At 38.8% G+C, this 27,752-nt stretch overlaps 1 protein-coding gene across 1 annotated transcript; it reads left to right on the plus strand.

Annotated features, from left to right (window-relative positions):
- The first annotated feature begins 924 nt into the window (after positions 1-924).
- LOC149674072 (uncharacterized) lies at positions 925-20,245 on the plus strand. The gene is made up of 4 exons (XM_089839925.1): positions 925-1,221; positions 10,432-10,497; positions 17,572-17,729; positions 18,084-20,245. The coding sequence occupies exons 2-4, from the start codon at positions 10,456-10,458 to the stop codon at positions 19,882-19,884; spliced, it is 2,001 nt and encodes a 666-aa protein (XP_089696051.1). The 5' UTR covers positions 925-1,221; positions 10,432-10,455; the 3' UTR covers positions 19,885-20,245.
- Positions 20,246-27,752: the final 7,507 nt, after the last annotated feature.

The following is a 27,752-nucleotide window of genomic DNA, read 5'->3' on the forward strand; positions in this document are numbered from 1 at the left end:
AAAGACGGTTCCTTTCCCAAATACTATATTGATACCCCCTTGGATCTCCTGTTCAATGCACTCTGAAATTTGCATAACCCTATACATAACCAAGACACAGCAGCCATTCATCTAAAAACTCTACAAGATTAAATCCCTTAAACTTGCTCATCTTCTAATAGATATCTGGACCTATAAATTCCTCCTAAACAAGTGACAAGGTACGCGTCCCATAATCTTGACACCTAAGCGTCAATTGGTCATGGTATCTCTTCTCCCAGAGATTAAAAAAAAGAAATCTTGTGTCAGTAAAAAGGGGTGAATTGAAAATAAAACCCGTAGAGCCCCGAGGCGAAATTAAGGTCTACAAGTTAAAAAATTACCAAGAAACGTTTAAAATAACTAAGCCTAATCTAACCTAAGACTAAATAAAAGGGGCCGGACATTTACCAAAATTTCTTCACCTCATTCTTAAAACGACGTCACTCTTGAAAAAAACTTGGTATTTTACAGAGGCCCTGAATTCTCGAATAAAGTTACTTAAACTCAAGTGAAATCGCTACAAATTTGACACGAAGTCACTTGAAAAGTTGAAAAATCTCCGTGAATCTCTAAATATTTAATAACTATCCCATTTTCGTAATGGGCTATCAATCAATTCTCAATTATTCCTCAAAATTAGTGGCCATCTTTTAAAGGATACTCAAAATTTGAAGTACATTGTTCTTTTTTCTCGAACAAACTGTTAATGAGCTAGCTCCACCTTCAAGTTGATTAAAATTGCCAAGCTGGATTGAGGTCTAAATATTGTTACGTAAATGGGTCTTTAATGTCCTTCCTCTCATAAAATTCAAAACTCTCCTCCTCCTACAAGGGTGAATCTTCAAATAAGAAGCTGGTCCGTGCATCCTATACCACTTTTGGAGAGCGAAAGACGAGTTTGTAATAAGAATGATGAGAAAAGAACTGATGTATGTTGCCTGGACCAACTCGGTGGGTGCTTGATAAAAAGCGAAAGTATGTCAGCCAGGTATAAAAAGGACAGAGTCTGCCCCCGGAGCGAGGGAGAACATCTTGGAAAGTCGTCTCACCATCATCCTTCTCAACCAACCATCTTCATCACTCTCACATCTCTACATCATCTACTACCGCGCGTGTTCGAATAATTTAACTCTTTTCAATTAAATCCCACCAAGATTGGGATTCGATTTCTCCGCGGTACTGGACTCTAAACTCTAACAGGTAAGACCAAACAAAGATTTTTCTTCATTATCCTCAAAATCGCGATTGAAACTTCGTATTTTGATCCCAAACTACCGTGGATTATTAGAGGTTGTTTGTACCAATCCATGTAAGATAAGTTTAATATTACGCGACGTGGTTAAAGGATTTTCTTACTAATTTGAATATTGGATATAATTTCCTGCTGCTTTTATCGTGATTAAGGCATTATTATTTTGCATATATTATTCAGTATTTTAAATACAATTATATTTTAATGGGAAATATTATAGAATTGCTTTCAACATTAAAATTTTTCGCATTTAAATTAAGATTTAAAATATTTTCAATTAAAAATGAGTTTTTCCAAAAAATCAGTTAAATTTTCAAATTAGGTTTAAGATCCTGGTACCCTTAATATAAAATGTTATTGTATTTAAAATTTACAGTAAAGTTAATACGAGGGAATTCCCAATTAATTAACTAAACCAAATTAGCAATTATAATGAAAAAATTTAATTCAAAACACGGTTATTATATTTAATTAAATTCATATTTATTAGTCAAATATGAATAAAATTTATATGAATAATTTGGGGACACTAATTAATACAAGAAAGAAAAAAATCCGGAAGCCAAAATTAACCCGATCACAAATTTATCAGTCTAGAAGAAAAACAGGTTGAAAAAAACAGCGCAATTTTCAATAAACCACAGTTAAAAAGTTGCTACCCCTGTCTTAATAATGATTGAAAAGATTCAACAAAGACTCTACAACAAAATTTAAAAAAAAATTGAATCAACAGAGCCATAGAACGCCCCCAAAAGAAAGTCCTCGCCAAGAACCCATATAAGACATAAGAACATTTAGTAATCTCAGGTTTCGTTATTGCCAAGGAAGTTTAACTATACGAGCTCAAAGACACCTGAAGTGTCACTTCACACATTCTCAGTCTTATATGGGTTCCTGTCTTCACCCATAACGAGAGTTTTCGAACTATATAATCAGTATTATCCAAGTTTCTTAATAAAAAAAAGTCTAGTTTGCAAAGACAACAGATAATCAAAATGCCCTGAAGCGAGAAGTCGTTGATTGGCAGATAATGAGAGAGCAGAAAATGTCTCTATTACAATGTTAGATAGAAAGTTGAATAGAAATCTTTAAGAGAATCAGCGATATATAGATTGCAAGCTCCGATAAAAACTTCAATAAACAATTGAAGTCAATCTCTTCCCCCCCCCCCCACCTTCCAAGTTTTAAAATTTTAATTTGGATTGTTTTAATAAAATCAGAATTGGGAAATTAAAAAAAAAAAATCGGATCAGATTAAGTTGTTAAAATAAAGAATGAAATTTGAATTAGCAATTTAACCATTTCAAATTTTAATTAGCTTCGTGATGTTCGTGGTTTTATTTCAATACATTACCATTTCGAAATATTGAATATATATAAACGATGCCCACAAAATTAACCTTCCGATTGAAATTATACGATTGACAAGTTGGCGTTATATAATTAAACAAAGCCAATTAGCCAAAACCAAATTTTCGTTTGTAATAATTATAAAAATTTGCATTTAAATGGCTAATTCAACTTTCAAGGTTTTTCTTCTTTTTTGCCAACTTTCACGGTTATTACGCGGCTGTCTGATTAACTACCCAATTAAAAGAAATTGTAAAAAAGTTATAGTATCAGTTTCTCTTATCCCCGATTCATGATTATCACGAATGACCCGTGATTATTGTACAAATTGAACCATCCAGACTCTCAAGATGTTAATCACTCTCAATTTAACAGGTATTTAAGTAGCGAAAATTGTTAAAAAGCCTAATAAGTTACATAAAATATAGCTCCTAAATTCCAATGACACAATCCACGAATCATAAAAGTCTGATAAATTAAAATACTAGCGTCAGAACTTTATTCGAAAACGAATTTTATTTCTTCTTTACGAGATATAAATTAAATTTATAATGGACAGGTTTGTCACGAGAAATACTATAAAGGACTAAAAGGTCCCCTTTGATTAACCTGCCCACAATCTAGTCAGAGAAATGAAGAGGATCTCCTCGGCCGTCCTTGACACAGTAAAAATAGATAGCGTCTGAGGCACCCAAGACTTTAAAAAGAAGCTTGAAATTTTTTAAAATCTGAACGTTAAAATTTTCCCTGACCGGTAGGAATAAGAATTCTCTACGTTTTTTTTAAAACAACTTACCAATATTTAACGAAGGGAGGGGGTCGACTAACAAAGGGGGGGGGGCAAAACCTTAATAACAGGGTTAGTATAAGAGATTAGGGTTGTATAAAAAGAAAAATGAAAGGATATGCCTCATTATAAAAATGGTGTTGAGATGAATCTCTTCTCTCTCTAAAGGAAAGCTGAAACAAATTAAAATTGTCAATTCAATAAAGTTTTTTTTTCTTCAAAGTAAACCTTCTAGGCCTACATTCAGTCATAATTTGCAAAAATAATAATAAGGGCTTAAATTTTAATAGGCGCAATGAGTGACATAATGTGTTAATCCGTATAATTTTCATTTCATTATTAGAATAATAATTTAAATAACTATTATGGATGGTAGAAATAATTTTCTATTTTAATTTAGGTTTACAAAAATGGCCCATAACTAATTAATTTATATAATTTCCTAAGTCTATAATTCTCCTTAAAAGGTAAATCAATTTAAAACTAACAGTTTGCATTACCGAAGTCCCCAATGATTGTTTTAGCACGAATAAAATGCATAGACATTGGCTGAAAATTTGAAGTCTTGGAAAATGAAACTTTAGCCTAATTTAAGGGTTACAGGATTGCATCTTCCCTTCGAGTTCTTCTTCATTTTGTGTTGGTACACGCCAAGAATTTGAATAATCATGATTATATATTGATGAAGGACTTTCTACGAGGAACTAGTTATACTTAACGGTACATCAGGGGGATATTAAAGGTCACCATAGCTCGATTAATTTACGCGTTTCGCTTTTGGCGCGCTTATTTAATGGAATTTTCTTTTCCGATGTTGGGGGATGATTATGATCAAGTTAATATATGTTATAGACCAGGACGTCTTCATCTTTTAGTAACGACCTTGTAATTTTTATCTCTAGATCTTTATTAGAATCTTAGACCATTATATAAAAGGATAGATATGGGAAATTTCAATAAAATAATTGATGTTCTAATATAAGTATTTTAAAATTAGTTAGAATATTTGTTGGAAAACCATTAAAATCTAGTTGTTAGGTAAGGTTAGGTCACACGCAAAATTAAGGCTTGGTTTGTGTTACGTGCCCATGAATAGGTCTGTTCTGAATTTATAGACTTGACTGTCACATCCGCGTGAAAATTCCTTTCATAAATTCTTTAGTTAAAATTCGGGTCATTTAACTAACTTTCAAAACTAAGTAAAATTGGCGTTTTGTCAAGTAAACCGTTATTGTACCAATAAAACGTCGTAAAGTAAACTTCTAATGTAAATCAAAGCTATAGAAGAGAAGAAACATTTTCACGAGAAACACACAAACTCAAATGGAAATGTCTCAAATAAAATATTCAAGAAAAGTAAAAACACATATAATATTTTTTTTGAAACTCACCAATAGCTCGTAAGCGCCTTGAAATCTAGATCCGGTTGGCTGGAATCAATCCCATAATTCCTTGAGTAATCCTTCCAGGAATCTTTATTTTTATCCGTCATAAATTAGACTCAAATTGAGACGCGTAATTAAAATCAACCTTCCCACAGGCACCGTACTATCAACAAGTTGGGAAAGCCAAAATATTACCTCTCCGAGTTTAGATGACTATCACTACCCCTTAAACAACCTAAATATATGCATCTATCGCTTTTTTTAATTCTTTGCAAGTGCAGGAATTCAATTTTAAAATAGTCAATTGTTCAAGCCTTTTCAATATCTCTCAATTGCTGTGGAAACTCTACTCTCTCGCTATACCTCAACCGCATTCTTAGTCTACCAGTATGATTTGTAACATTTGTCCATATCAAAGCTGAATCATACCTCGCCACACAAAAAGCAAATGTGCCCAAATCATGGAAGCCACAACCCAATCACACATAAGCTAGGCTCCCACTTAACCAAAATAATTATTAAACAGTTAAATACTCACAAAGGTTGGCAAAATCAATCTCCTTCAGTAATACGTAAGGCTTAATTATATTATTTGCCGAACAAAATTAATCGAGCAAATCTAACACTTAACTTCTTCCTTCGAAATTCTATCAAAGAATGATTAAACTGTTTAAAAAAAGGTTTTTTTCGCAAATAGGGCGCTATCATATCAACCGCAATTCCGTCATATTTAAAAAATATACATTGCCAACACTTTTTTAGACACAATAGTGGAAGTTTTAGTCTCATTTAAAACATGTAAAACAATTATCTCATCTACAAATAGCTTACACATTTCTTTTTTAACAATATCTAGCCGTTTGGATTTTTCTAAAGCAATCTTACCACCAAAATATTTTTTGATATAGAATAAATGTTCTATGTTCTTCATTTTTGAAAATATATTTTTTAGCGTTTGTAATGATTACTCTCTACACCTACACTAATCTAACAAGGAGTATAAATCCACTAGTGGAAGCGGTGTTTTTATTGAAAATATATTTTTTAAGCGTTAAATCTAACTGGGAGTAATATGAAAGGAGTAGAAGCTTATCTGTCTTAGGAAATATGAAATTTTATCTTAACAGTTCGTTAAATCATAAGTTTATAACGAAAAAACGCGGAAGGGGAAAACGAGCAGACAACAACGATTTTTGGGGGTAGAAGTTTAAGAGCGCCATCTGTCGTCCGTGCCAAAGTTGAACTTCCACTCGAAAGGCAATGGGAAAGTGGATAAAATAATGCCATCAGCTATTTAACTGCGTCGATATATTTAACGACTTGACCCATGACATGCCCTTAACACTGGCTTCTATGAATCCTATTTATTCTTGGATGCTAGGAAACTTGGTAGACGTAACAGTCTGTACCAAGTACCCAAGCATCCTTCAATAAACGCCTGGCAACATTGTGGTACGCATGGTACAACTATAAAATAGGATGTGTATTTATCTTTCAACTCACTCAAAGCCTTTAAGCCCTCAATACAGACGATTTGAAACACTATCGTAATTCCTAGTGTCTCGAATCTCTACGTTCCTGTCCATTATGAACAGTGCTGAGAGAATGATACATCAGAAAGAGCCATTCAAATCGAATTGCCGAAAATATTATCCATATTTTCATTTCATATAACTCAGAAAACAAATTATTATGGTTCTGAGAGGAGCTTCCCATTTTGGTTGTTGTTCTCAAAAATATATCGCAATGCACGGGCCTCGATAGATATTGGAGGCAATGAAGGAAATATATCACAATGCGTGGGCCTTGATAGATACAGGAGGCAATGTAGGAAATATAACGCAATGCACGGGCCTAAAAAGATATAAGAGACAATGTACGAAATATAACGCAATGCACGGGCCTTGATAGATATAGGAGGCAATGATTTAACGACTTCGGTACTTGGGTTTATCTTTAATATTTAAATAAATATAATTATTTTTAATTATTTTAATCGCCAGTAAATAACTTTAAAAATAGTTAAATCGTTTAAAATAAAGTTGTTCCTATTATCTTTCGAAACTTTGCTAATATTGACGTTTAAAGTGAAGGGTACCCCTCTTGCCCGCTTTTTTCAAATTTTGGGGTATATATACGTTTCGTTTCCATTATAATAATAGATAAAAACGCATTCGCGTGAACCTTTGGTGGAAGCCCTGCCATTGGGAGGCTAGACGTTTCTCGTAACCCTAGCTGATCGCCGCGTATATCTTAAAACCAAATAATAGATAAAAACGCATTCGCGTGAACCGATGGTGGAAGCCCTGCCATTGGGAGGCTAGACGTTTCTCGTAACCCTAGCCGATCGCCGCGTATATCTTGAAACCAAACGATGACGGAGGAAAAGAAGCCAGAATGTACTGACCGGCGTCCATGTGTAATGGACAAAAGACCTGAAGATGGTGGTGCATAGAAGCTGCTGTCAATGTGGAATTGACGAAGAACAGAAGATGGTGGTGCATAGAAGCTGGTGTCAATGTGAAATTGACGAAGAACAGAAGATGGTGGTGCTAGGAAGCCAGCAAAAACAGACTAGTGTCCATGTGGGATGGACAAAGAACAGAAGATGGTGGTGCATAGAAGCTGGAGTCAAGGTGAAATTGACGAAGAACAGAAGTTGGTGGTGCTTGGAAGCAAGCACGTACAGACTAGTGTCCATGTGGGATGGACAAAGACTAGCAGATTGTGGTCCTTAGAAGCCAGTTAGTAAAGACTGGTGTTGGTAGATGAATGACCAAATTTCCGTGAACCGCGAACGCGTTCCGGAAATCGGGTATTTGTTTGCTCCGATTTGTAAACTGCGAACGCGGTCACGTGGGGTCTGACAGACAGACACACAGACAGACACACAGACAGACAGACAGACACGGCCGGTGTAATACCTCTCCGTGACATACGTCACTCGGAGAGGTAAAAATGACATTTTTACATTACCTCTCTGTAAAAAACCACCGACAAAAAAGAAAATAATTTTTGACCTTTGATACTAGTGTCCCATCGCGTAGGGCGAGAGGCTAGCCACTTTACGAGGTTTGCCATTAGCATTTAAAAATGGAGTAATTAAATTGGAGTAAGAATTAAAGATCTCTTATAAATGATCTACTCAGCAGCTACAATCCTCCATGGTACAGGATTGTTATTGTTAGCAGCCAATATCGGATATCAAAAAATTATTCAGAAATTTCGTAATTTTAAAAATATAGGGAAATAATTTAAAAAAAACAGAAATTTGGTGTGCATTTTTTCTCTTTAAAGTGATTAGACCCTCGGTGTACGGTGCAGAAAAAACTTATCTAGAATAATTTTACATAGATCGAAATTTAGTTTGAAGATGTAAATATTTTTTTAAGCAACGTGATGATTAATTTTGATGTCTGGGATTTTCCGAATCGGACTTAAATTTTAAATAAACTTTAGTTTTCTTTTTTTTATTAAGAAAAGCCTGTTTAAAATTCTGACACCTTGCCCGACGGGGTACTAATAAATAAGACAGAGTTCAATCACTCTTTCGAATGAAAAGAAATTCAAATAGTAGTAAAAATAAAATTTTTGGCTAAATATATAAAAGTTGAATTTGGGTCTATAGGTCTACTTTTTTAGACCATACATAGATGGGCTCAGTACAAAAGTGAATAGTTAAAGGGGTGATAACACTCAATACATTCGATGACACATTATTTTTAGATTTAAAGTGTATTTGAACATAAAATATTTATGGTTTTCGTACACATAAGTGTTAAAACAAAAATATCTCAAAATAACATAGGGGAATGTTTGGATAACCTAAAATATACACAGAATATTTAGTAATTCCTAATCTCTATCCATTTTCATCTAGGTACTTATTCTCAATTGAGAATATCCCTCATTAATTCAGGAATACCATCTCAGCTTAATAACATATCAAAATACTAGGTACCTTAAAATATAATGGAATGTCTTTTCTTCTTAACCAATTAATTAACCCCTTGACATTGATTGACCTCAAATAGAACGCGATAAAAACCTTAAATAGACTCCTATATTTACCAACTTGAATAGAAAATTACCGGTTTAAACAAAAGGATCATCTTTAAATCTCATCTTCTTTATTTAAAAATAGCCCGCAACCCTCCCGAAATTAGACAAAGTAAATTCAACTGTAATTCAAAATTTCTTTCGAAGGCACGACCACAACAGGGTTGCTATACTCAAAAAGACGTGTTACAAAATTAGTAATTTTATAAACAGGAATAGATTATGTGGAAGTTATCAATAAAATGATTAGGGAATCAGAACCAGTATTACAGGGTTTCTTTAGATTAATTTACTTAGTATAAAAACCCCTAGGTATTTGAATGAATCCCTTTGTAATCTCAAATCGGGAACTCATATAAAACCCGAGAACGTTTGAATTAATTTAGGTCTCCATCAACTCATTCTTTGCATTGGGTCGATGCGCCTAAGGGGGAAAGGTATGTATAGGGGTATCTGTTTTTAGCCCCAGCGCTGAAGGCCCATGATTTCACGAGGGGACGCAAAGACGACAATGTGTCAACCCCTATGCATATCCCGAAACTGAAGGTCTATTCTATCTAACGTTCTCAGTTGTTAGAAGGGTTCTTGTTCAAATTCAAAAATTTTAGACCTATCTGCATCTGGCAGCTAAATAAGGGAGTAGATTATGGTTTGAAGATGGGTTAGAAATTAAATACCGGTTCCATTTGTGTCGGGTCAGATGAAAGTTTGGCCCTCGCGGAAAAATCAGAAATCTAGGTGGTGTTATTACACCACTAACCCCCTCCCCTCCCCTATTTTCACCCAAAAACTTTCTATCACCCCGTTAAGCCAGATGAAACATTAAAAATAAGTAAGTCTCAAGAAATAATCTGCCAAATTTATGGTAGGACCAGTTGGAACATTTTAGTAACCTCACCCTGCATCCGCAATCATTTTGGCAGCTCGTGGTTATTTACCGAAAGACTCGTTTTGTACTGGAACAATGGGTCGACAATATTTGAATATTTGACTTTCAAATTAGTTCTTGGCAACAAAATTTGATTTTTCTTTTCTTTAGTTGCAAGGGTTACAAGTTATTAAACCGGAATGCGTTATAACCCTTTTACCGTTTCGGGTTACTTTTGTAAATTGTTTTTAATGTTTGTTTAATTCCCTGTAGAGTAAAACTTGACTTGGAAATTATATCAATGGAGTTAGGATTTTTAAAGTCCCGCTATTGATTTTACTTCGGTATATTAGGCTTTTTTTAGTTTTAAAAGGTTAATACGGCAATTAATTTCAGTTCAAGACAGTTCTGTAAATACGTTAAAATAATTTTAATACGTAGCACCAGACATATGGCTGGCTTTTGTTCGTCTTAGGTGGTGGTCCTCTACGGAGGAACTTATTTTTAAATGGCTGCTTCATAGGTTAGCTCAAAATTAATTTCAACTGACATAATTATCCCCAATTGTATCAATCAAATATGGGTAACTTACAAAAAAAATACTCTCGATATTTTACAAAAATATCGAATGATTTACATTCACGTCCCACGTGGTGGTGGATATTCCTAAACGTAACTAATTCTTCAACTTTCATCTCTTTACTTGCAGGTTCAGAGGTCGAAATCCAGAACCATGGGGTTGCCTCCGTGGTTTCTAGGAGTTCTGTTATGTCAGGTAAGACAATCAATCGTACATTTGTCAGTCTGAGGAACAGTTTGATTTTTTTTCCAAAAAAAAAGGAATGAATTCTATAGGAATACAAATAACCATGTAAAAACCCATGCACATAAAAACGTTAATTGCTTTACATAAAGAGTTTTGAAACGTCCTTCAAGAGCCCAGTCGGGGTCAGAATAATTTAGAAATCTCGAATTTTTAAAACTAGTTAAAAAGTACGGGAATATAAAAACGTCTCATAGTTCAATGCTACGTTTCCGTTTTGACCTTATATTAGAAACGTTATACCTTCGAAGAAGTAAATTATAGTTTTTTAAAAATTAAAACAAATATGTAGAAAAACACTTGGTTTTACCGTGGTTTACTTTGAGTTAATTGCCTTTTGAAATCGTTACAAAGAATCAACATGTTCTCGCGATTTTTATGATGGATTTTTTTCTTTTTTGTATTAAAAACCAATTAAATGAAGTCCTACAAGCATCATTAAAACTGATTTAAAAGGTTATGAACCGGGAACTTTAGAGAAAGAAAAAAATATGAATGGGACGTTATGTGTTTAAAAATTAAATTTAAAAAATATATATTTGACATTTTGTAGGTTTTTCAGCCCATTGAAAATTTATATATATTTTTTTCATTATAAATTAAACATTATACATCTTGTAATGATAGTATGACGCAAGTTTAAATTTTACGTCATTTAATTTGATGGGGATAATTAGCGGATCAAATTGAAGTTTTTTTCTAATCGTTTTTATAATTAATGAAGGATTTTTAAGAGTTGTAATTATAATTCCAATTAAACTTATATTTGCGCGATTCAGTACTTACGTGTAGCGTAACTGATTAGCCTTGACTGTATTTACTGTGAAATAAGAATTAAAATATTTGGAAGGCTAATTAATTATTGAGAAAAATAAATTGATATATTGGCTCATTCACAATTTCACTGGGCTTTAAATAACCAACGTAAACTTCAAACGAGAAATCTCGTGCTACCATAGATAAAGAGGGTTTAGGATACTATCTGGCAGCCATTTTTAAAGATGGCGGCATATTAAAAACATTGAAGACTATCTATAGGTTAGAGAACCAGTATACTTAATACGCCAACTTTTTTTCGTAAGGAATTAAGATTTTTTACATTTAGGGTCGCCATTTTCCAAGATGGCCACGGATTGGCAAAATGTTTCCTAGAAAGTAAACGACTACTTTAGAATAAAGTCGGAACCAAATTACTTTCAGCTTTCTATAGGTAAAGCCTTTTGGGCAGGGCGTTGATGATTAGTCAGTAAGTCAGTCAGATGTTTAACTTTTGGGGTTGAAATTCAAGTTTTTTCTCACAATCCTGAGAAATCACAATAGTTCATTTCTTAAGCCTACTTAGGATCAAAACTCAAAACAATCCATCAAAAAATAAGATTCTATTGTCACGCTTCTCCGAAAACAGTTGAAAACCAGTAAAATTTATCAAAATCAAGTGGTAAATCAATCAAGTAAAATCCGTATAATCCATTCTTAAACCACTCAAATCCTTCTTCAAATCTTTAATCAGATTGCAGTTGAGCTAATCATAAACAGAAGCCCGCAGTTTCTAACTTAAATTTCTAAAATTATAATGATTACGAGAAATAATTCTAGACAATCTTTTCCGTTTAAAATAAACGAGAAACACGAAATAGTTTCTTTACTGGATTTTGAGACCAGTTTAGGCTTAGGTCACAACCTCAAATAGAAGCGGAACCAACTATACGCCTTATAGCGGAAGAGAAATGATCATAATTTTGATTCTTTATCATCCTGGGGGTCTTAATAACTGGGAGGAGAGGAGTTGTAGCCGTTGTTCGTATAGGGACAACTATGTTAATTCACTCGTCCCCAATTTAGGGAATATAAGGGGTTTTATGTAAGAAAGGAAATTTAACAAAAAAATAAATATCCTGTCTTTTTTAGAAGAATAAATGATTTTTTTTATTTTGTTAGGGATGGTCCTAATGGATTTATAGAACTTGTATCTTCTCAAATTTACTTCCTTTTGCTTTCATCATAAAATGTGACTGCCATTTCGTTTTCCTACCTTTTGTTAAATTGACCTGCTAATTAAATATTCTATAAATATAAGAATTTAGAATTCAGAGATTCTATTTAATATGTCAGTTTTTAACAATCTGAAAGTGTTTATATCGCAACTCATGATTAACATTGATAAGTTTGCCATTGTTGTGGGGTAGAATTTAATATTATACGTATATGTGTTAATGGGTAGGGATGATAAAGCAAGGAGTGGCAATAATTTAAAAGCAAGGATATTTAAGAATAATATGGGAATTAGAATTCTGGATATAATGTAAGGTTAAAAGTACACGCGCAAAAAACAAAGATCCGTCATTAGACTACCCTAAATTATTAGTTTGGGCAGTTATAACAAAATTGTCACTATCTAGCAGTTATTCACTTTCACACCTAATTGAAAAGTGCCAAGTTTAAATTTAAAATATTACTAAGTTCCGCGTAAAAAAACAACGACTAACCTTTCTTGAAATTCCATTCGCAGAAGGACTTCTAAACCCAATTTGCATACCAATAACTTTCGATAATCAACGAAAAATAACTAAGAGATGAATGAAGGTATGCCACAACAGGTGTTCTTAAGAAAAAACGTCCAAAAAAGCTGTAGTCCTAGATAATTTTACCAAAACATTTTTAAACGCAACCTTGATTATAACGTAACTACAATGTTAGGCTTAAGAATTTTAGAACACTATCAAATATCGAAAAAGATAAAATTCAACTTCACCAAAAAAGGCAGAGAAAAAATTTAACCTTTCTGACCTTTAAGAGGAACCATGGGGGCGTTCTAGGGGGCCCTTTTTATGACCGGGTCTTCTTTTAAACATTTTCACAGTCTGTGACCCACTGAACCCAATTTTCAACTGGATGTGAATCGTTAAAATAATTCTATACACTTTCGGGGGATTTTTTTCACTTTCAAGTTTTAACGTTTAACCCCAAGCGGTGGTGAAAGTTGTGGACGTTTTTTTTTCTTGGATGAGAAAAAAAAAACCAGTTAGACGTAATTTAGAAGTAAAATTAATTAGAAGTTATTAAAACAAGTATTCAACTTAGACGTAAGGTTTATAAGTAAACTTTAAACCAACGTCTTAAAAAGTGCTTGAAGTTTAAGGGGCAAGTATGAAGTATAACTTCAATTTAATCTACTAAAACGCAGAGAGGAGTAAAAAAGGAGTTCTTCTCTCTCTCTACAAGGGATGAATTGATGGAGAGAAGATTATCAAGTTCCGTTATACGGACGGCCTCAGGGGGATGGGAACATCTTTTTGATTGACCCACTTCCTCGTTTAGAGCAGTTTGATGTTTTCTTATTCTCGACTCCTCTTGAGCCTAGAGAAAGTGAGAGGAGCTACTTGCTTGTTATTCATTATAAAATTTATTTTATCTTGATTTAAATGACGATGGTTAAATATTAGTCTTCTTTATAGGTTTTAATTAAATTTGAGATAAGTGCCTCTTCGTAAATTCAAGAGATAGGGATTTCTTAATATTTGGGATGGAGTGTATCAACCAGGTTTTGAGGATTGGAATTTGGAAAGATTTTGGAAATAGGGCCCAAAGGTTCAGTGGATGATTCTATGGTTGGCGTGAACATAAGTTAATAAACACTAGAGTAATAGAAGTAGGTAATGACGTCATTAGGCCTACCAGTTCTTCTCTATACATTACTCGATGTTAGTGGATCATTAAAAGCTTCGATATTGGATAGATCCTCGCAGGAAAAGAAAATAATCTTGATGCCACCTTCTCCATTGTTCATTCTGAAACGTTTTAGTTATGGTGACGTCATAGTGGCATCAGGCTTATTCTCCCAGTTGCTTCTATGTTCCCTATTCTAAAGGTGCTTTCAAGAGCAGTTGGCAAATTTGCATATACTTGAAAGCTTTTTTTGAGATAAAAATAGTTGCCCCATACAGAATGTGACACTTAGAAGATACTGTGACGAATTTGAAAATTTCAAATTCCCATTTAAACTGTTTAAAACTATCCCACGTTTCTAGCTCGTTCAATTAACTTTACATTTAGGTCTTAAAGATCGAAGTAAACGAGTTTCTCATATATCCCGGGAAGCGTCTATAAGGTCTCCTAATGTTAATTTAATTAAAGAGAACCTGTCACTCCATCTTAATTAATCATTTAGCCGTATATACCACCATTATGACGTTTGATAATTTAACCTAAACCTAAGTTAATTGATTGTGGAATAAGCACCTTAATTTCTAATTAGTTTTAACCTCAAAAAATGCATCCATTGATAAAACCAGTATTAATTTAAATAATATGCAGAAATTTAGGTTATATACTTGCGCGATTTGAATTAATAATATTTCAGAAAGCAAAATTAAAAAGTCATAATCGTTAATATTAAATTTGAAGAGGATAAAAGTTGTATCATCATTTAATTTATATTTTTTCTCTAATCGCGGGATTAATAACTATGAAACCAGTTTAGTTAAACAAGTTACCGGTTGAAAGGGACCTAAATTAGGCCTTGTTAGTTCTGGTTGTACTTGAGGGATCTTTACAATTGCACAATAGTAGAAAAGGTGGTTGGATTGATTCTAAATAAATTGATTTTCGAAATAAATTAAATCAATCATTTTGGTTAGATTTCTATGAAATTTGCAACAACAAGGTTTTGAGCAGTATTTAAAAAATTCTGGGCCATTCCCTTTTCAAACGGATTTTTACATTAAATATATTACACAGAAAACGCAAAATAATTAAAGAATTTGACCCAAGATTACGGAATTTATTTGGAAACTTTCCAACCCTTCAAAATAAATTCGCCCAATTATTTAGGAAAACTAGCGAAACGATTTTAACAATGATGAAAGCGAAAGTTTTATGAAAAAAAAGGCTTAGCATTTCAATAATTTTAAGTTCAAAAGATGAAAGTTTATAAATTTAAAATTTTTCAAATTTTCACGTCGTGCTGAGAACGTAGCGACCTAAAAACACGAGTAAGGGTTTTACCCAATTGGTTATGAGTAATAAAATTATGGGATTTGAATTAGTGAGTGACGTAAATATATTTAATTTGAATTATCGGTTTGGAGTAATTTTTTTTTAAATGAACAAAGGTGGTGTCAAATTATTTTTAGAATGTTTTTATGATGAAAATTGCCATGAGATTTTTGCCTGTCTGGAATGTGGAGGTCAAGAATTACCAGTACTATTATACTTAAATTCAATTTCTATAACCGCAATTATAAAATATTAAAAATGACAGCTTTTTAACCAAGCAAAATCGTGACTTGAAGCATTTTGAACAGAAGTGTGTCTCACCTTTCTGGTCCATAAGAAAAAAAATCAAAAAATGGATACTTTCAGTCTAACTCTGACCTCTAAAACTGCAAGTTTTCATCAGTACACTCTTAAGTCCAAACCAATATTCTGAATTAACAAAGCCAATAATTTTGTGAACCTTATTGGTTGTTGACCATAAACATTGATCAAAAACATCCTCGAAACGTTTTGAAGAAGTCTTCAAAATATTGTGACATCTACATTGTTTTAAACCAACTCTAAGCCTAACCTAAGTAACGCAATGTCCCACGCAGTTAACCTTAGTCTTATTTCAACATCCCTCTACCCAATAAGGTTAAGTATTTTCTCTCTGGCCGGCAAAAAAAGAATCCATTACTAAGAACTTAAGTATTATCATAAGTTTATAAGATATGTTCCATATATTTGAACATATCTCATAAACTTATGGAATAATAAACGAAATAACTAGTTCTCCGATCAAAAAAAAAATCGACATCTTAAAAAGGTACATTTATAATAAAGATAATCATATAAAGAATCTAGTGATCCTTGAGTCGGAAACAGGGAACATGGGTAACCAATAGAAACCTAACCTCAAAGAGTCATTTTCGTGAAAAGACTATTTTTCTTTCATTGATGCTGAAAAAAATGGCACACACACACTCACAAGTTGGAAATAAAAGTTATAAAACTACCTTAGAACCCTGGGGTCACCACTTAGGCGACCCATATCGTGATAGAAACATATTTTTACTCATCATTCAAGTCACCATCCCCTGGTAGCAGTACCAAAGGCTTAAATATCTCGGAATCAACCTTACCAAAGTATTAAGTTACGTTGTTGTTAACGAGAGTCGAAGTCAATGTCACTAGAGACAACTATAAAAGGCAAGACGATCCTTAAGATTTCTTTGAACTTAGTCTCAGGTAGTTTTGACAATCTACCCCGGACATGCGCTCCTCACGAACGGGTTAGAAATATATAAAGTTTTAGCAGCTTATTTTGCATGGAGGGAAGGAGGAATAATTAGCGAAGTGGACCTTAATCAAAGCACCGGCCGTTGCTTTACTGGTTTTCTGTTTTGCTACCATAATCATTGAGAAATAATTAGGAAACGATTAAAAGGTGGGGGGGGGGATAAAGACTCGAATTTCTGCAATATGGCGGGCTGGCGTGGCAGGATTAACGGGAAACCCATTATCTTGTCGTTACGCTTGATTAGGGAAAACTGGTAGTATAGTATTACTTCGTAAAACTGGATTCTTATAATTATAACACGAGTTTCAAAAATTGGAAGATGATTTGGAAGGGGTGTATAAATGATTTGTTCTAATTTGAAAGTTGATTTTAAAATATTTACGTAACACATAAGTTTATAAGACACGTTCCATAAGTATGACAATACCTATACTTCGTAATACTAGAGACTTACTACTGAAAGCTAGTTCGAGAACGACAAGCGAGAATTGACTACACTCGATTTTGCAGTCCATCTTCCTATTTAGTCTGTCTAAGAAACCAGTGACAAACTTAAGGAACATATAAATTGAATTTATCGAAATTTTCAATCGAACTAAAGATTCAGCTGGTCGTTAAGAATATTTTGATGACAAAGGGGGCTGATAAAATGGACTTTGATTTCAAATAACAAAAACTATATAATTAGAGTTTCAATACCACAGAGAGTTTTAACGTTACATATTAAAAATCACGAAACCCTTGAACAGGTGTTGCTATTGAGCGTTGGTGTGAACGCCATAGTCCCCACCATAACAAAACTGGATGTTCAATGCGCCCAATCGGGAATGACAGTCCGAGTTGAGTTTGACAACCCTTTCAACGGGATCGTCTTCTCCAAGGGACATTTCAACGAGCCATCGTGTCGGTAAGTTAAATACGTCAATTTTAGTCCCCAAGCTTGTATAAAATCCCAAGACACCTGCCACCAACGCGTAAACCAATAGATTAATAAAGCCATAGTTGCATGGCAAATCGAATCCAAACCTGGGACCCCAAAAATATGAACCCTTAAACCAAATCCTAATTTTGCACTAAATGAAAACTAAACTTCGAAAAAGTTCATTACTAAATGTTAATTAAAATCGACACTAATGGAGAATTTTATATCTCCCCTTCTCTTCCCCCAACCTGAACCCGTCCGTTTTTCTTAAAAACACTTAAACCCTTCTAAAACCCTAATTACTATTCTAAACAAATACTAAAAACTTGCGCGTAAAAGCTACGTTGATCCAACGAGTGCCATCGACCCAAGAGGTGGACGAAAAAACTTCGATTTCGTCATACCAATGGCTTCATGCGGTACTTTGAAGACCGACGGACTGACAGCGGGGACAGTAGGCTTTCAAAACACCATCATCTTCCAAAACGATGACGTCGTTCAAGAGGTATGGGATTCGGCTCGCAAGATCAGTTGCGATTGGACCACGAGATTCGACAAGTTTGTGACTTTCGCCCCATATTCCGTGGACATGTTGCAAGTACAAGAAGTTGCCTTCAGCGGCGATAAGATTGATTGCTGGATGGACTTGCAAAGAGGAAAGGGACCATTCGCGCCACCGCTAAACGGAGTGGTCAAAATTGGGGAAACCTTAACGGTGGTCATTTACGCACGCGACGAAGAAGGGGTCTTCGACATTTCCGTCAAAGATTGCTACGCTTATGACGCCCCCGATTTTAACAACCCATCGACCAGGAGCATCCAATTAACCGACAAAAACGGTTGCACCGTTAAGGACAAACTAATCGAAACCTTCTATAGCACTAGAGATACTGGTAACACTGGTGCAACCGTTATCGCGTACGGTTTTATAAATGCCTTCAAATTCCCGGAGAAGAACGACGTTTTTCTGGCTTGTAACGTCGAGGTTTGCAAAGGCGCTTGCATTAATCAATGCCTGACCGAACAAATCGGTTCTTCGGGGCAAGAGTCGGTACAAAACCAAGGGGAAAGGGTCAAATCGGGTATCCCAAACACTATATTGATTACCCCGGAACCACGCCAGCGTGCCATAGTGCGTTTGGTTACCTTACCTCGTCCCACAACAACCAAGCCACCCAAACTTAGGGAGCGTATACCAGAAGAATTGAGTCAGGTAACATTGAAAACCCCAACTAGGCGGGAGTACGCGCAACCCCAAAATATCCCGAAGGCAGTAACTGCCTTACCCCTTAAACAAAGAGAGCCCGAGGAACTAAGTCAGGTGAAGTTGAGGACCCCAACCGGACGGGAATACGCCGAACCCCAAAATATACCAAAACCAGTAACCGCCTTACCTTTACGGCAAATAGAGCCCGAGGAATTAAGTCAAGTAACTTTGAAGACCCCAACTAGAAGGGATTACAATCCTCAACCCCAAAACATACCCAAACCAATAACGGCTCTTCCACCAAGACTGCGTCAGCCTGAAGAATTAAGTCAGGTAACTTTGAAGACCCCGAAGGGAAAGGATTACAATCCTCAACCCCAAAACATTCCCAAACCGATCACGGCTCTACCACCGAGAGCGCGTCAACCTGAAGAATTAAGTCAGGTTACTTTGAAAAGCCCGCCGAGACGCGAATACCCGCAACCTCAAAATATCCCAAACCCAATTACTCTTTTGCCCCCCGGAAGAAAGGACTTGGCGGAACCCAGAACGACAACTAGGGTCCCATTACCACGTGCCCCTTCTTCTGGAAGGCTTACCCAAACACCGAAACCCCACAAGGCCCACGCGTTTCACGCGTTTCATGGTGAATTTGGCCGTTATAGAACCAGGGTGGGTGGTAGAAAAAGGAGAGATATTACCCCTGAAAATGGTCAGAATGCCACGATCAATTTCTCAAGATCTTTCGTAGTCGTATCGGCCGATGATTTCCCCGAATTAAACGATTTGAGATTGGGCGAAGTTTGCCTAACTACGGCCAATTTCGCTAGTGTGGTCATCGCCATGTCGAGCCTTACTTGTTTCGCGGTAATGACCACCGTTTATTTTTATTTTAAATCGCGAAAAAACGCTAAATTTGATATGAATAATTAAAATATTATCTAACGAAGATATTACTTAATATATTAACTAAAATGGTATTAATTTTTCTAAATCTAAACTAAAAGGTTTCAACGGTTTGTATAAAAGCAATACTAATACTTAATAATAAAACTAAACCGGGAGATGTAATTAAGGTTTTTTAATTATCCATGGGTCTATATAGTTGGAGACCAAACTGTATATCTTGTATAAAATATCTTTTAAATGGTTATCGCAAAATAAACAAAATCTAAAAATTGATCTAAACTCACTTTTACCAATTTTACTATGCTAAGAGATTTTAGGCATAGTGACATAAAAATTTAAACTAGTGCTAAACGGTCTATTAAACACTATCATTAAAAATTTAAACAACAACCAAATACGGATTCGGAAAAACCATTTGTTCCTGCACCTTATATTCTTTCCAAAACAGATTCGTTCAAGAAAATTCGGCTTCAACGACATACCAATTCGTAGTTCCATACGAAGGGTGTGGCACACAACCGAATCTACAGGATGTCTCGTCCAACTCTGGCTACGAGAGCATCTTGATCTTTCAAAATGATCCCGATTTTCAAGAAGCTTGGGATTCGGCCCAACGCATCTCTTGCGCCTTAACCAAGAGCCTGTCTAAGACCGTAATCTTCAAACCTTTCATGGTCGATATGTTAGACGTAGTTACCGTAAGTTATTAATCTCAATAATACATGGAGGCATTTACAAAGTTACGCTTATTCTGGCTCGTCAGGTGTCTTTCCAAGAGGAAAAGCTGGACTGTTGGATGGACGTTCAACGAGGACTTTTCCCGACAACCTCGCCCATTGAAGGAATCGTCAAAATAGGAGAAGATTTGACCGTGGTAATTTACATCAGGGACAAAGACAACAGTTTTGATGTGCGCGTCCGTGACTGTTGGGCGTACGACTCTCCCGATTACGATAGCAGTCAAACAACGCGTTTGCAATTGACCGATACCGAGGGTTGCCCCGTTAAAACTAAGATTATCGATTACTGGAGTAGAACCTTAGATACAGGAACTACTGGTGCCAGCATAATAGCTTTCACTACCATCAAGGCTTTCAGGTTTCCTGAAACGACCGATGTTTTCCTAACATGTAACGTCGAAGTTTGCAAGAATAAATGCGATTACCGGTGTCCTGGAGAGTCCGAACGACCTGTGGTAGTACCTGTAGCTCCAACACTGCCACCCGGTTTTACCACGCCAACAAGCGTTACAAGGCCTCCTCTAACTGTGACGTATCCTCCAATAACTAGACCGCCGGTGACTCGCGCGCCTGTCACATATCCTCCAGTAACTAGACCACCGGTGACTCGCGCGCCTGTCACATATCCTCCAGTAACTAGACCGCCGGTGACTCGCGCGCCTGTCACATATCCTCCAGTAACTAGACCGCCGGTGACTCGCGCGCCTGTCACATATCCTCCAGTAACTAGACCGCCGGTGACTCGCGCGCCTGTTACATATCCTCCAGTAACCAGACCGCCGGTGACTCGAGCGCCTATTACATATCCTCCAGTAACTCGCCCACCTGTCACATATCCGCCAGTAACTAGGGCGCCAGTAACTCGCCCACCTGTCACATATCCGCCAGTAACTAGGGAGCCGGTTACTCGTCCACCTGTCACATATCCTCCAGTAACTAGACCACCCGTGACACGCCCTCCGGTTACAAGGCCACCCGTCACTTATCCGCCCATTACACAAGGACCAATAAGACCGGATCCTTATCCAACTCGACCGTCGGTGACTCGCCCACCTGTTACATATCCTCCAGTGACAAGACCACCGGTGACTCGCCCACCTGTTACATATCCTCCAGTGACAAGACCACCGGTGACTCGCCCAACTGTTACATATCCACCAGTAACTAGACCCCCGGTTACAAGACCACCCGTGACGTATCCCCCAATTACTCAAGGACCAATAAGACCGGATACTTATCCAACAAGACCACCCGTGACACGTCCCCCGGTTACAAGACCGCCCGTGACACGTCCCCCGGTTACCAGACCACCCGTTACGTACCCGCCAATTACGCAAGGACCAATAAGACCGGATCCCTATCCAACTAGACCACCTGTAACACGTCCACCGATTACAAGACCACCAGTGACACGTCCCCCCGTTACAAGACCACCAGTGACACGTCCCCCCGTTACAAGACCACCAGTAACGTACCCGCCAATTACACAAGGACCAATAAGACCGGATCCTTATCCAACAAGACCACCCGTGACGCGTCCACCGGTTACAAGACCACCAGTGACACGCCCTCCGGTTACAAGGCCACCCGTCACATATCCTCCCATCACGCAAGGACCAATAAGGCCGGATCCTTATCCAACTAGACCACCGGTGACTCGCCCACCTGTTACATATCCTCCCGTAACTAGACCTCCGGTTACAAGACCACCCGTGACGTATCCGCCAATTACACAAGGACCAATAAGACCGGATCCTTATCCAACAAGACCACCCGTAACCCGTCCACCGGTTACAAGACCACCCGTAACCAGTCCACCGGTTACAAGACCACCCGTAACCCGTCCACCGGTTACAAGACCACCAGTGACACGTCCCCCCGTTACAAGACCACCAGTAACGTATCCTCCAATTACACAAGGACCAATAAGACCGGATCCTTATCCAACAAGACCACCCGTGACGCGTCCACCGGTTACAAGACCACCAGTGACACGCCCTCCGGTTACAAGGCCACCCGTCACATATCCTCCCATCACTCAAGGACCAATAAGGCCGGATCCTTATCCAACTAGACCACCGGTGACTCGCCCACCTGTTACATATCCTCCAGTAACTAGACCTCCGGTTACAAGGCCACCCGTGACGTACCCACCAATTACACAAGGTCCAATAAGACCGGATCCTTATCCAACAAGACCACCTGTAACACGTCCACCGGTTACAAGACCACCAGTGACACGTCCCCCCGTTACAAGACCACCAGTAACGTATCCTCCAATTACACAAGGACCAATAAGACCGGATCCTTATCCAACAAGACCACCCGTTACACGTCCACCGGTTACAAGACCACCAGTGACTCGTCCTCCGGTTACAAGGCCACCCGTCACATATCCTCCCATCACGCAAGGACCAATAAGACCGGATCCTTATCCAACTAGACCACCGGTGACTCGCCCACCTGTTACATATCCTCCAGTAACTAGACCTCCGGTTACAAGGCCACCCGTGACGTACCCACCAATTACACAAGGTCCAATAAGACCGGATCCTTATCCAACAAGACCACCTGTAACACGTCTACCGGTTACAAGACCACCAGTGACACGTCCCCCCGTTACAAGACCACCAGTAACGTATCCTCCAATTACACAAGGACCAATAAGACCGGATCCTTATCCAACAAGACCACCCGTTACACGTCCACCGGTTACAAGACCACCAGTGACTCGTCCTCCGGTTACAAGGCCACCCGTCACATATCCTCCCATCACGCAAGGACCAATAAGACCGGATCCTTATCCAACAAGACCACCCGTAACACGTCCACCGGTTACAAGACCACCAGTGACACGTCCCCCGGTTACAAGGCCACCCGTGACGTACCCGCCAATTACACAAGGTCCAATAAGACCCGATACTTATCCAACAAGACCACCTGTAACACGTCCACCGGTTACAAGACCACCAGTGACACGTCCCCCCGTTACAAGACCACCAGTAACGTATCCTCCAATTACACAAGGACCGATAAGACCGGATCCTTATCCAACAAGACCACCCGTGACGCGTCCACCGGTTACAAGACCACCAGTGACACGCCCTCCGGTCACAAGGCCACCCGTCACATATCCTCCCATCACGCAAGGACCAATAAGACCTGATCCCTATCCAACAAGACCACCTGTAACACGTCCACCGGTTACAAGACCACCAGTGACACGTCCCCCCGTAACAAGACCACCAGTAACGTATCCTCCAATAACACAAGGACCAATAAGACCGGATCCTTATCCAACAAGACCACCTGTGACACGTCCACCGGTTACAAGACCACCAGTAACGTATCCGCCTATTACGCAAGGACCAATAAGGCCGGATCCTTATCCAACAAGACCACCTGTAACACGTCCACCGGTTACAAGACCACCAGTGACACGTCCCCCCGTAACAAGACCACCAGTAACGTATCCTCCAATAACACAAGGACCAATAAGACCGGATCCTTATCCAACAAGACCACCTGTGACACGTCCCCCGGTTACAAGACCACCCGTGACACGTCCACCGGTTACAAGACCACCAGTAACGTATCCGCCTATTACGCAAGGACCAATAAGGCCGGATCCTTATCCAACAAGACCACCCGTGACACGTCCCCCGGTTACAAGACCACCCGTAACGTACCCGCCAATTACGCAAGGACCAATAAGACCGGATCCTTACCCAACAAGACCGCCCGTGACACGTCCGCCTGTTACAAGACCACCCGTTACACGTCCACCGGTTACAAGACCACCCGTCACATATCCTCCCATCACGCAAGGACCAATAAGACCTGATCCTTATCCAACAAGACCACCCGTGACACGTCCCCCGGTTACAAGACCACCCGTGACACGTCCACCGGTTACAAGACCACCAGTAACGTATCCGCCTATTACGCAAGGACCAATAAGGCCGGATCCTTATCCAACAAGACCACCCGTGACACGTCCCCCGGTTACAAGACCACCCGTAACCTACCCGCCAATTACGCAAGGACCAATAAGACCGGATCCTTACCCAACAAGACCGCCCGTGACACGTCCGCCTGTTACAAGACCACCCGTTACACGTCCACCGGTTACAAGACCACCCGTTACACGTCCACCGGTTACAAGACCACCCGTAACGTATCCGCCAATCACGCAAGGACCAATAAGGCCGGATCCTTATCCAACAAGACCCCCCGTGACACGTCCCCCAGTTACAAGACCACCCGTCACGTATCCGCCCATTACGCAAGGACCAATAAGGCCAACAAGACCGCCGGTTACTCGTCCACCTGTTACATATCCTCCCGTAACAAAAGGCCCAATACGCCCAAGTGTTACATATCCACCAATAACAAGACCGCCGGTAACTCGTCCACCTGTTACATACCCTCCAGTCACTAGGCCCCCGGTGACTCGCCCACCTGTTACATATCCTCCGGTAACTAGACCCCCAGTTACTCGCCCTCCAGTAACTAGACCCCCAGTAACTCGCCCTCCAGTAACTAGACCCCCAGTAACTCGCCCTCCAGTAACTAGACCCCCAGTAACTCGCCCACCTGTAACATACCCTCCAGTCACTAGACCGCCTGTTACGTATCCTCCCGTAACTAAAGGACCAATACGCCCAAGTGTTACCTATCCTCCAGTAACTAGACCACCGGTGACTCGCCCACCTGTGACATATCCTCCAGTAACTAGACCGCCGGTTACTCGTCCACCTGTTACATATCCTCCAGTAACTAGACCCCCAGTGACTCGCCCTCCAGTAACTAGACCCCCAGTAACTCGCCCTCCAGTAACTAGACCCCCGGTAACTCGCCCTCCAGTAACTAGACCCCCAGTAACTCGCCCTCCAGTAACTAGACCCCCGGTAACTCGCCCTCCAGTAACTAGACCCCCAGTAACTCGCCCTCCAGTAACTAGACCCCCAGTAACTCGCCCTCCAGTAACTAGACCCCCGGTGACTCGCCCTCCTGTCACATATCCGCCAGTAACTAGACCGCCGGTGACTCGTCCACCTGTTACATATCCTCCAGTAACTAGGCCACCGGTTACATATCCTCCAGTAACTAGGCCACCGGTTACATATCCTCCCGTGACAAAAGGCCCAATACGCCCAAGTGGAGGTACCCCCAAACCTGGAAGACCAACGATATTACCTCCTTTCTCCCCAAGACCAGGAGGTAGTACACTCTACCCTGATGGTAGATTTACAACACCAACATCTGGTCAATACGAACCAAGTGAAGGACCAACTCGAGGTCCTTATCAACCTACAAGAGGTCCTTATCAACCTACAAGAGGTCCATACCAACCTACCAGAGCTCCTTACGAACCTAGCGAGGGTCCAACTCGAGGGCCATATCAACCTACAAGAGGTCCATACCAACCTACCAGAGGTCCTTACGAACCTAGCGAGGGTCCAACTCGAGGGCCATACCAACCTACCAGAGGTCCTTACGAACCTAGCGAGGGTCCAACTCGAGGGCCATACCAACCTACCAGAGGTCCTTACGAACCTAGCGAGGGTCCAACTCGAGGGCCATACCAACCTACCAGAGGTCCTTACGAACCTAGCGAGGGTCCAACTCGAGGGCCATATCAACCAACAAGAGGTCCATATCAACCTACTAGAGGTCCTACTGAAGGCCCAACCCGAGGGCCTTATCAACCTACAAGGGGACCATACCAACCAACTGATGGTCCATATGAACCAACTAACAGACCAGGAGGTAGTTCCCTGTATCCTGATGGCCGACCAACAGGACCTCCACTAATTCCGACCCAACCAGAGAGAGAAAGGCCAATTCCAGGCGGTAAAACTTCTTGGAGTGGTAATGCTCCACCAAATCACCCCCTTCATAGTTTCCATTACCAGCCAGTTCGAAATGTCCGAGTTGGCAGGTCGATCAAAAGCGTCAGTGGCGTTAATGATACCGATTCCTTAAGCCACTCGAAGACGGACATCCAAGAAAAAAGCATTCTTTCTATTTGTTTGCCTCAAGGCGGTTTTATCATGGGTGTTTTAATCTTGATTGTTGTCTTAATAGCGTGCGGCTTATTGGCCGTATTTCTGTTCCTAAGGCAAAGGTCTTTGAAATCTCTCTTGATTAGAGATTACGACGATAGGAAAAACAAAAAGCTCCAACCTTGAATTGTTACAATTGCTTTTAACAAAACTAATCGGATTGTGTAAATAATAATAAATGTAAAGCGATTCACTAACTTTGTATGTTTTTACAAGTACCATAGAAGTATTTTTGCTTTTCCCGCAAAATACTTCGTGTACAATATGAAAAGTAAATTTTTTTCTGCCAAATAAATGTTTTACATAAAATACGCAATTTTTTGGAGTATTCATTACAGACATAAATACATCACAAATTTGGGGTTTAACTGAGCGAATTTCTTAAATACTACAAGGTATGGTATGTTAGTCCTTTGGAAATTCACAATGGGTTTAGCATTTAAATATTTATAAACTTTGAGCTTCTACCTACACTAAATAATTTTTGGTCTGGAGCTACGCTACAACAAGTCAACAAGTTCCCATTCATGGCCTGCGTTATAATAAAAAAAAACAATAATATGTTTTTGACCTTTGCAAAAAACGTAGCTCAGAAAAATTTTATGAAAAAATTATTTATTTCATTTTAGATGGAAAACTAGGAAAGTACCAAGCATTTTGTTACACTAAATAATTTTTGGTTTGGAGCTATGCTACAATAGAGTAGTGTCGGTAGAGAGGGGAGTAGACTGTTTTTCCCTCCCTCTAGGCGCGCTTTTGTAAGAGTTGATACTGTACGCGCCTATTAGGGGGGATGACACTTAGCTACGAGATAGAATAGAGTAATGTCAGTTCTATGCAAACGTCATACCCTTCTATCTCTTAGCTCGGTGTCATCCCCCTACCAGGCGCGTACAGTATCCCCTCTTACAAAAGCGCGCCTAGAGGGAGGGATACACAGTCTACTCACCCCTCTACCGACACTACTCTATGGTATGACGTTTGCATAGTAGAACTGACATTACTCTATAACCCATTCTTGGCCTGCGTTATAATAAAAAAAGAATATGTTTTTGACCTTTACAAAAAACTCAACTTGGAAAAA

Source organism: Phalangium opilio, unplaced genomic scaffold (genome assembly GCF_054372755.1).
Source record: "Phalangium opilio isolate 3A_F unplaced genomic scaffold, DU_Popi_V2 ptg000048l_1, whole genome shotgun sequence".
NCBI lineage: Eukaryota > Metazoa > Arthropoda > Arachnida > Opiliones > Phalangiidae > Phalangium > Phalangium opilio.

What these genes read in the sequence shown, in the direction of transcription:
- LOC149674072 (XM_089839925.1), top strand. Translation starts at nt 10,456, where the DNA reads ATGGGGTTGCCTCCGTGGTTTCTAGGAGTTCTGTTATGTCAG. An exon ending in TAGGAGTTCTGTTATGTCAG is followed by an intron (nt 10,498 to 17,571) that starts GTAAGACAATCA and finishes ACCCTTGAACAG; the next exon opens with GTGTTGCTATTGAGCGTTGG. An exon ending in TTCAACGAGCCATCGTGTCG is followed by an intron (nt 17,730 to 18,083) that starts GTAAGTTAAATA and finishes TGCGCGTAAAAG; the next exon opens with CTACGTTGATCCAACGAGTG.